We start from the raw sequence: 11424 nt of genomic DNA, 5'->3' as shown, positions 1-11424 counted from the left end.
ACCTCATGCTTCTCAGACCGGCAAACCAAAGAACGTCATAGTGAAGCTCACTTCACGTTTAATGCGTGATAATATCCTTGGCGCTTACCGTATTAAGAAGGGGATAACATCTACTGAACTGGGACTGTCGGGTGCCCTGCATATTATATATCTTAACGAACACCTTACTCTGCGTAATAAACAGCTCTTTCGAACTGCGCGAGAAGCGGCAAATCAGGCCAATTTCAGATATGTTTGGGTTAAACACTCTACAATCCTGGTGCGCGCATCTGACAACTCGCCTGTCATCCCTATATGCACAGAACAAGATATTAAGAAGATTAATAATAATACCAATAATTAAACGAGGACTGGCATGCGTTCATACTAATGATTCAATTTGTTATTATAATATTATAAGAAACATCGTTATATTAGTTTGTACTGGGCAGAGAATTACGTACGTGGAGGAGTACGCACTTTCTAATGTATTTTTTCATATATTTTTATAAATCATACTGAAGAAGCATTCATAAGTTTTTTTTCGTTTATTGTTTTCATATGTTGTTTTAAAGTAAGTTGTTACACTATCCAATCATATAATATTCGTTTATTTACATTCTTTATAGCACCAACTTCAAGATGACGCATAATCTGAGTGTATACTATCAAAATTGTAGAGGGATACGAACAAAACTACAAACACTATATATGAATATTCTGTCGAACAACTATGATATCATAATTATAACAGAAACCTGGCTGATTCCCGAAATATTGGACAATGAATTTATAGACCAGAGGTACGTTGTTTTTCGCTGTGACAGAGACCGTAATGCTACATATAAGAAAGATGGTGGGGGTGTCACGGTTGCTATACTACGTTCCTTGAGTCCTGTTTACGCATCATCTTCGCCAACCGTTGGTGACTCCCAATACCTAGAATACGTGTTAGTTTACTTACCTAGCTCTGACTTATAATAAACGGAACGTGATTAGTGCCGTCTATATCGGTAACAACTTGCCATCTACGGTCTATGATAATTTATTTAAGGAATTATTGGTGACGATTAACGATTCCGACACAGATATGTTTTTTTTGTTTGGAGACTATAATATACCGTTAGCGAACTGGATTCAAAGCGCACAAAAGAAGTCCCTTATTTGTACAGGATCCTCTCCAACTTGTTTAAGCCTACGTAATTTCATGACACTTTCTGCAGCTTCCCAGTATAATTGTTTAAAAAACTCTGATCAAAGAACCCTGGATCTTTTACTATCTAATACAGACTGCTCTGTTCTTCCGATTACGGTACCTTTGCTCAAACAAGATGATTACCATCCTTACTATACTACTTACGGTATATAATACTTACGGTCGATATCACAATGTTACCAAAAATGAAAAGAACACATTTAACAAAATATAACTATTACAAAGCCAACTACGAACAAATATGCAAAGAGTTGACAGACATTAAATGGAAATCTCTATTAGCTAATTTACCGGCCGAGGAAACCCTAGAAAACTTTTATGAATTAATATATGGCATTATTAGAAAACATGTTCCTCAATCTCATCCGAAAAATCATCATTTTCCAATTTGGTTCTTAAAATCATTAATACATATATTTAAAAATAAAAATAGATACTGGATTAAATGGAAGGTGTACAATAATAACTATGATTATTACATACACTCAATATACAGAAACAGATTTCAGAATGAATGCAACAAATGCTATAAAAAATACAAAACTTCTGTTGAAGATAGTATAAAGAAAAACATAAAATTCTTCTGGACTTACGTTAATAATCGTAAAAAAAAACCCTAGTCTACCAGCAGAAATGTATTACAAGGAACGGAGCACAAATGATCCGAATGAAATTTGTAATCTGTTCTCAGTATTTTTTGAATCTGTTTATGAACCATCAACTTTGAACCTTGACTCGTGGACGCCTGGTAACGAATCTGCCGATACTAGCAATATATTATCCAATGTTTACCTCGGTATTGATAAAGTTTATCAACAGTTAAATTCTCTGGATGTTACAGAAGGACCAGGCCCCGACGGACTCCCACCAATTTTTATAAAAACTACAGCCAAATTTATTGCAACATCACTAAATACGATCTTTAATAAATGCCTGTCTGAAGGTACTTTTCCAATTAGATGGAAGACTGCTAACATAGTTCCTGTCTATAAGAATGGCCCTAAACAAAACATTGAGAACTATAGACCAATATCAATTCTTTGTACTTATATTGGCCAAATTATTTGAAAAACTAGTGCATGATGAGCTGTACCCGGTCTTGAGTTCCCTTATAATACCCGAACAGCACGGTTTCGTTAGGCGTAGATCGACGGTATCTAATTTATTATTATTCACTAGTTTTGTTTTTGAAAATATGGACAACGGCATCCAAATAGACGCCGTATGTACAGATTTCCAAAACGCATTTGACAAAGTTGATCACAAACTATTACTTGATAAGATTGCCTTCAATGGTATTCGAGGGAACCTCCTCCGTTGGTTCTCATCTTACGGTTGTAACAGGTCGCAAAGAGTCATTGTTAATGGATATCATTCAGACCTAATCGATGTGTCATCAGGTGTACCTCAGGGATCCATTTCAGGCCCGCTGCTGTTTATTATATTTATAAATGATATTAAAATCTGTTTTAATAACACAAATTTTCTTTTACGCTGATGATCTAAAAATTTATAGAAGCATTTCTAGTGATATTGACTGTAGTTTACTTCAGAATAATTTAAACCATTTAACTCATTATTGTAGTATCAATAAACTCAAGCTAAGTATCCCTAAACGTAACAGTATTAGTTTTACGAAAAAGAAGAAAAAAATTAAATATAATTACAAACTTTGCAATAACTCATTAACAGTAGTGGATTCCCTGCGACACCTGGGCGTGATGTTAGATAATAAATTACATCTCTATCTACACATTGACTCCCTCGTTGCCAAAGGGTTTCGAATGTATAAATTCGTCATGAGAACTGCTACCGACTTCTCTCGTCTATCAACTTATCTTAACTTATACATTAGTCTGATTCGACCTCAAGTGGAATATGCGTGCTCAATTTGGAACCCTTACTATAAAAAATACTCAGAACAAATTGAAAAAATTCAAGCTAAATTCCTTAAGTCTATAAATTATAAAATATTTAGAAAAACTACGTCATACGAGGGTTTACTATCTAAGTTTGAAATGCTAACACTTCACAATAGACGAATGCTTCTTCAATCTGTAACACTCCATAGACTTTGTCACAATTTAATTGATTGCCCGGATCTTGTGCAACATATTAGATATAAAGTACCAATGAGAGTTTATTATCGACGGCGAGTGCGCTCCTACTCGTTGTTTAAAACGACGACCTGCAGAACAAATGCTGGCAAGCGAGTTCCTCTACGTCGTATTCTTTCTCATTATAATGATTTGTTTAGCAATATTGACATATTCCATTTGCCTGCTTCTAAATTTAAAAAAACTATTATTGATGCCCTGAGCTATTTCTTATTTACCTTTTATTTGTTTTAGTTTATTTAGCCCTACCCATCACACACGACAATTTTAATTTTAATTCTAATAGTAACTTGTGGATAATGCTATTGATTGTACGTGTACCTTTTGTTAGAAATATTTAACTCTGTTTGTAAACATTTCATGTACAATTGTTTATTATCCCTGAAAAATAAATAAATAAAGAAAAGAAAGGAAACCAGAGCTGATGCTAGCTTGATAAAAGACCATAATATTAAAGCTTTGGTATGTGACTACATCAATGAGTGAACTGTGCATAGAAAGGAGAGAACACAGGAATTTATCCAGGAAACATAGCTTGAACATAAGAAGAAAGTGACAAGTATTAACAGAGAACATCTTACACCGCCAAAATGCATTAAAAATCAAAAGTTGGATGAATGACAAAATATACCAACTTAAGAAACAAAGAAGGTAATTCAAGCAGACTGACAGTGCAAATTAAATAGGATTTTTTTTAAAGTTTAAGAAATTTGTAGCTTTCACATGCAAACAATGCATAATAATACAAATAGTAATACCTTGATAGCCTAACGGTTTGCACTGTGGGCACTGGATGAGAAGTTCCCGGGTTCGATACCGGTAGGTGTTGGCAGCTGCCTTAAATGCCATAGGACGCTGGAGGAAACTTCGGTGTATTTTAAATAAAAACTTGTATTGCACAGAGAACACCACTTTATTGCGACACCGAGAGAAGAGAGAGTTGCCACACGGCAATATTAATTAGTTTACATTGATGTTGCAATAAAACTATTCAAAATTCCCAACATGCTACCGCCCCACAAGGTGATAACTATCTGTACTAACAGATGCTATAACAATAGTTACATTTTACGTACCAGAACTGTAGTTTTATTTCACACTGTATTGCGGTATGACTATTTGAAAACCAAAAAAAAACTGTCACTTTAATCTAGAATAGTAAAGAAACAAAACTACACTTGTACGTTATTGAGTACTCAAACTACATATAGGTAATAAATTCTTAGCCCTACGAAAATGATTTCTTGGGATGGCATGCGATACCCTAAGGATTTACTGGTGAAGTGTTACATATTTCAATGGAATACTTAAAATAATTGCTTGTAAATTACAAAACTTATGGCATCACCATCAATCACACTTTTAGCTAAAAACTATTAACTCTTAATGTTACCTAATTTTACTCGCACAATTACTATCAGTCGCACTCTATAGGTAATACACAAATTTTATGTATGGCGCGGAGATGAGTTTTATTATTGGAAGTTCTAACTTCCACAGCCCGGACTTTTCCATCATTACCTGTGAACAATTTTTCTATTCTTGCCATGGGCCAATACATACATGGAACATTTTGTTCTTTTAAAATCACCAAACTACCAAGCCTAACATTACAATGCTCCTGTTTCCATTTGGGACGATTTTGTAATACATTAAGGTAATACTTATGCCACATTTTCCAAAACGCTTGTTTGATGTTTGTACATAATTGCCAAAATTTGAGTCTATTTTGTGGTACATCAGACGAATCGTTTTCTGGGTACATTGTTAACGCTGAACCTATGATAAAATGACCAGGAGTCAGATAACAATAATCGTTTGGATCAGAAGACAATGGTAATAACGGTCTCGAGTTGAGTACTGCTTCTATTTCGGTAAGTACTGTGCTTAATTGTTCATAAGTTAAAACATTTTTATGCAATACTCTTTTTAAATGGTATTTCGTACTCTTTACAGCAGCTTCCCAGAGTCCTCCAAACGTAGGTGAGTAACTTGGAATGAAGTGGAACTCTATGCCTTTCTGTGAAGCAAACTCATATACTTGCTGTTTGTGGCTCTGAGAAGACTGCAATGAGTATAATTCAGCTAACTGGCTCCTTGCGCCTTTGAAGGTACTGGCATTATCGCAGTGAATTTCGGTGGGCAATCCTCGTCTCGAAATGAATCTTTTTAAACACGCTAGAAAGGTTTCTGTGGTGAGGTCGGAGGCTAGTTCCAAGTGAACCGCCTTTGTTGTGAAACACACCATGACTAGTACATAGCCTTTACCTATTAAAGATCGTCTAACGCGTGAAAGTTTTACATCAATTGGCCCAGCGTAATCCACCCCAATTTTTTCAAATGGTCGCCTAGTAGCAATGACTCGACTGGCGGGCAAGGAACCCATCAGCTGCTTGGCTACAGCAGCCTTTTGTCTGAAACAAGTTATACATTCATGGGTAATTTTTTTAACTTCTAGCAAGCCATTCACAATCCAAAACCTTTGATTCAAGTTTGCCAGCACAAGCCTAGGGCCTGCGTGCAGCAATGTTTTATGTTCCCTTTTGATAAGCAAGACAGTTACAAGAGAGCCTTTAGGCAGTATAATAGGGTGCTTTTGTGTATAAGAAATGTCAGCATTATGCAACCTGCCACCCACTCGCAAGAGCCCTAACTCGTCAAGGAAAGGATGTAAGCCCTCTAATTTGCCCTTTATATGGCTACCCTTGCTTAGAGAGTCGATTTCATTTTTGTATATTTTTCTTTGATCATATTTAATTAAAGTCATTAGAGCATCGTTTAATTCCGAGCTGCGCAAAAAACTGGAATTAAATTTTTCTTTGTTTTTATTAATGTTATTAAGAAACCTCAATATGTATGCCAAAAGCCGTATCATTTTATTAATGTCAGACAATTTATATAAGCGCCCAAACACATGCTCAAGCGGATCTATTGATTGACACGCGAAATTGCTGGAAAACGCCAAACAGGGCTGAAACTCTGATAAATCAGTTGCCAGCGGAGCCTCGTAGCAAGCAGCAGCAGAAAACTCATACGTACTGCATTGAAGAAATTGCGGGCCGCGCCACCACAGGTTGTTGTCTCCCAGATCACCAGGCTGGACACCTCCACTAATCAGGTCAGCAGGATTCTCGTTCGTGTTGACATAGAGCCAGTTCCATTTATCTGTGTTTTGGCGAATGACATTTACTCTATTCCCCACATATGCTTGAAGCTTTGCTATTTCAGTATTTAGCCATGCGAGAACGATTTTTGAATCGCTGAATAAATGAACAGCTTTTATGTAAATTTTGAGCTTTAATGAATTGTAAACCTTTGTGACTAGTTTCGAAAGCAGAAGTGCAGCATTCAATTCCAATCTGGGCACTGTCATGCTTTTCTTTTGCAAAGGATTGATGCGGGATTTGGAACAGAGCAAATGCATGTGCACTTTACCTGAAGAGTTGATGAGTCGCAGATACAAACAGCATCCGTATGCCGTGGTACTCGAAGCATCAGCGAAGCCTATCAGCTCTGCTCTACTAAAATCTGAAACTCCGACATTTCGACTCAACAAAATAGGTTTCATATTATTTAAGTTATTCATGAATTTATTCCACTCCTGTTCTAATGCAGTGGGCGGACTATCATTCCAATTTTTGTTCGTTATGCACAACTTTTGCATAATGGCTTTTGCTATGACTATTATAGGACTGATAAAGCCCATTGGATCATACATTTTACCTATGTAACTTAAAATGCTTCTTTTTGTAACCTTTTCAACACTGAAAGGTTGAGGAGACTGTATTATAAAGTGATCCTTTTTTACATCATATTGCAACCCTAAAGTTTTCATATTGAAGTTATCTTTTTGTAGGTCTAATGTGTCGAAATACTGCTTGTCATGTGGAATATTTAACAAAATACTTTCATGATTCGAAGACCATTTATGAGGGTGAAAACTACCTAATGGGAGAAGCTTGCATAATTGCTTTTGAGCTTCCATAGTGACTGATAAGTCGTCATTAGAATATAAAATGTCATCCACATAACTATTATTTTTTATTACAGCTGAAGCTAACGGATAATCCTTTTCATTTCTATTAGCCAATTCCATCAAGCAGCGAGTGGCTAAATAACTAGAAGATTTTAAGCCATAAGTGACTGTATCTAGTCTGATACATTTAATTTTTTCATTAGGGTTGTCTCTCCAAAGTATGTTTTGAAGAGAAGTGTATGTAGGATCTAGCCTTATATTTCTATACATTCGCCTTATGTCTAATGTGAAAGTATGTTTTCCTAAGCGGAATAAAAGAATTATTTCAAATAAATCTCGTTGAACTACTGGCCCATTCAATTGCAAATCATTTAAAGAGATTTTTTTGTTAGTTTTCATAGAACCATCAAAAACAGTGCGCAGTTTAGTTGTTTTATTGTTTTCATTGAAAACTGCGTGATGCGGGAGAAAATAAACTGCATCTTTATTTAAGTCATACAACTCAATGTCCACATAGTGACCATGATTGAGCGACAGATATTCATGAATAAACTCTTGATATTGTTTAAACAAACAAGGATTTGCGTGTAATCTCTTTTCCAAATTTATAAATCTTTTTAAGGCAAAATGAAATGATTCTCCTAATGCATCATTAATTTCTGATGATGGTATCTTTAAAGGTAGGGCCACTTCAAATTGATTATTATTTAATTTGACAGTACTTTGAAATATTTGTTCGCAAAGTTCCTGTTCTGAAGTTTTTTCATTATAGACTTCAGGTACTTTTTCAGTAGACCAAAATTTTGCAAAGATTTCATTTAGACTCAATTCACATTTCAATACTACTTTGTTACAAGTTGGCCGTGCAAGGTGATGAGGGATGTTACCAGCAACAATGTTACCGAATACTGTGTTGACAAACTGGAGACTCGGGGCTGCTAAGCTGGTGTCTGCAGTCTTGGCGTGCAGCGGGTGCTTAGTAGTCTCTGATGGAGTGGTCACACTGACACTTCTTACTTGGTTTGGTATCAGTGCCTGGAAAAAGACATCAGCACCTAATAACATATTTATTTCACCTGGCACGTTAAATTGCTCATCGGCCAAATCGAAACCTTTAGGTATTTTAATATTTGAGCAATCAAATTTATAATGCGGCAAGTTGCAAGTTATATGCTCAATTATTTGAAAATTCACAGTTGTTTTGAATGGTGTTTTCAAAGAATGTAATTCTATTGGAATACAAGCCTTAATGGTGCTTTTAGCATTGGCTATGCCAATGATATTCATAGAATTTTGCTTTGGCTTGCCACCAAGTAATTGCACAACCTTGGTGGTCACGAAGGAAACCTGTGAACCACTATCCATGAGAGCCTTCACATGGTACTCGGTGCCATCCTTCCCTATAACCTTAATTCTGGCTGTGGGAAGAAGCACATTGTTATTATTATTATTGATATGTCCTGTCAATGACACAGGAGGTGCGGGTGGAACTGTATTGCGATGCAACAAAGTGTTGTGTTGGCCTTTGCACTCTGAGCAACGGAAATGAAATTTGCATTTTCCTGAATGCGCACCTAAACATATGAAACACATTTTATTTTCTTGAATGAATTGAACCCTTTTGTCCACAGGTTGTAATTGAAATGATTTGCAAGAAAATATTTTATGGTCTTTGGACTTACAGTATCTGCAAGTTGATGCTGCTACCCCGACGTATGATGCTACTCTGCTGCTGGGACGTGCTTGCTGCTGAACATGACACTGTTCGACGTTTTCCAGTGCCAATGCTCTCTTTTCCAGGAATTTCAAGAAATCTTGCAACTTCGGCTCAATCTCGAGATCCCTCTCGAGTTGATACGCACGTGCCGTGATGGAATCTAATTTCCGAGATAAAATACATAACAAAATCGTATCCCAGAACTGAATATTTGCATCAAGATTTTTAATTGCGGCTAATTGCTGTGTAATAGTTGCAATGAAACTCCTTAAATTGTCTGCAGTTGACCTAACGATTGGTTTTAAATCTAAAATGTTACCTATGTGTTCTGATACCATTCTGTATTTATTGTCGTACCTGCCTTTTAATAGGATTATGGCTTCATTGTAGCTGTCTGCACACACTGGCAGATTTTTTATTAAGTCGAACGGTTCACCACGCAAAAATGACCTTAGGTAATACAATTTTTGAACCAAATCGAGGTTTTTGTCTTTGTGAATCATTGAATCAAACAAATTGATGAAAGGAATATAGTCTGTAAACTTACCATCAAAAGGTTGGATTGAAATTGGAGGTAAATTTTTTGACATTTTTGTGGTTGGTGGATCGAGTGGAGAGGTATTCAAGCTTCGCGTTTTTATGGCCTCGTCGAGAGCTGTTAAAATTATGAAATAATTACTCTCAACCTGCTCAACATCTTCACTATCTTTTGGATTTAAATACAAAATGTCTTGGCAAATTTTTTCATAATTGTCGAAAACGGTTATCAATCGCTCACGTTTTGATGACAATAAGTCTCGATTGCATTGAGATAAATCGCTAATAAAGGCTAGTAATCTGGTAATAGTACCTTTAAGATAGCCGCGTGTAGCGATCTTTTTGTTTAGCTCAGCCTCCATTTTATTGCTTGCCTGAACCACAGTATACACCAAGCACAAATCACTATCTTAAAGCTATATGTTGCACAAAGAATAATTCTAGAACAGTTGCACGTAACACTTAAAAACTACACTTGCAACAGGGGAGTTTCTTGAAAAGAAAAAATGTCCGAATGGCGGGCACATGGCGGGCGTCTTGTTCGCGCTCGTTCCTTTGTATTGCGCTGCGAGACGAAAGATGCCAGCGCAGCGATTGATTCAGGAACAGCTCGATCGAAACGTAAAAAGATCGTGCGTCCTGCTCGCACTCGCGCCACACGGTGTATTGCCGCCTCTTGTCGATGACAATTCGAACTTGTGTCTCTGTCGCCTCCGTTGATTATAAAATTTTTTGTCTTGCTCACTCTTGCGGCCGCTATCTGCGATGGATGAGAGCTTGCGCGGGAGCAGTAGCCGCTTGCGGTGCTGTTTTGGCGCTTGAAAAACTCGTACGATACGAAGTAAGCGACCAAAATGGCGTTAGCGATTGCACTCTGCACAGAAGTTATGATGGAAATGTCTTCTTTGATGTAGATCACGCAAAGTTTCTTCTTTTCTTATTTGAAGGACCAATGTTGGCAGCTGCCTTAAATGCCATAGGACGCTGGAGGAAACTTCGGTGTATTTTAAATAAAAACTTGTATTGCACAGAGAACACCACTTTATTGCGACACCGAGAGAAGAGAGAGTTGCCACACGGCAATATTAATTAGTTTACATTGATGTTGCAATAAAACTATTCAAAATTCCCAACAAGGATCAATTTAACAAATTAACTTTTCTAAATGGTTCTGGTCTTGGTATTCTATTGTAAGACAATCACCTGGTCTGAAACTAGGGAACTCTCTGTACATACTCTTAATGAGTATTAGAGCAACAGAATCCCAGAGCAGAACCAATTTGCAAAAGTTCATTTCCCAAATTGGTTCTACTGGGAATCGAACCTGGGACCACGAACGATGGAATTTATTCCGGGGCATAACTCAGAACACCCAGGCCAAAACAACTTTCGAAAAGTTCACATTTAGTTTTATAGTTGATCGAGTTGATTTTTACGATTTTAAAAAAAATTCTCGAGCAACTCGAGAAATCGGGTAAGAGAATTCTCGAAACTCAAGAAAAAAAAAGTCAGACACCCTAGCTCGTAATAAATGGCATTGTATAAAATTCAACATTTACGTATAAAATTTATTTATAAATAATAAAGGCTACTCCATTATACCTGTGTTCAAGTAGTTTTCATTAGAAGCTACATATGGTGCATTTTGGTAAGATTCTAGTAGAAGCTGAATGTGGTGTTTTTTGCGCCTTTCAATTGTTGCAAGCAAAATTAGGCAGTACTGCAATGAGACATTACAATTTAAATTCAACGTTTTAGCTTTTTCATATTCTTTTACATGTCACTACGTTGAAATAGGTTGACTGGGGACATTTTTTCGTGGTTTTTGTATTAAACCCGTCGTCCGTTTATTTGTAAGTCAATGTTAGGTATGCACGTTCAT

General features: G+C 36.5%; 1 protein-coding gene across 4 annotated transcripts; it reads right to left on the bottom strand.

Annotated features, from left to right (window-relative positions):
• Nucleotides 1-4163: 4163 nt before the first annotated feature.
• On the bottom strand, nucleotides 4164-10637 carry LOC113226570. Of its 4 annotated transcripts, none has more exons than XM_026459258.1 (3): nucleotides 9553-10626; nucleotides 6748-9165; nucleotides 4164-6477 (listed from the first exon to the last, which is right to left on the bottom strand). In XM_026459258.1, exons 1-3 carry the CDS (start codon nucleotides 9902-9904, stop codon nucleotides 4730-4732), a joined length of 4518 nt encoding a protein of 1505 aa, XP_026315043.1. In that variant the 5' UTR covers nucleotides 9905-10626; the 3' UTR covers nucleotides 4164-4729. The 4 variants fall into 4 exon arrangements, with proteins under 4 accessions (XP_026315043.1, XP_026315041.1, XP_026315040.1 ...); XM_026459256.1 differs by having other exon boundaries at nucleotides 4164-9165; nucleotides 9553-9660; nucleotides 9856-10623; XM_026459259.1 differs by having other exon boundaries at nucleotides 5561-5726; nucleotides 6352-9165; nucleotides 9553-10637.
• Between the last annotated feature and the right edge of the window lie 787 nt (nucleotides 10638-11424).

Source organism: Hyposmocoma kahamanoa, unplaced genomic scaffold (genome assembly GCF_003589595.1).
Source record: "Hyposmocoma kahamanoa isolate Upper Pololo Valley unplaced genomic scaffold, ASM358959v1 192, whole genome shotgun sequence".
NCBI lineage: Eukaryota > Metazoa > Arthropoda > Insecta > Lepidoptera > Cosmopterigidae > Hyposmocoma > Hyposmocoma kahamanoa.
This window is presented reverse-complemented; position numbering and strand designations above follow the sequence as displayed.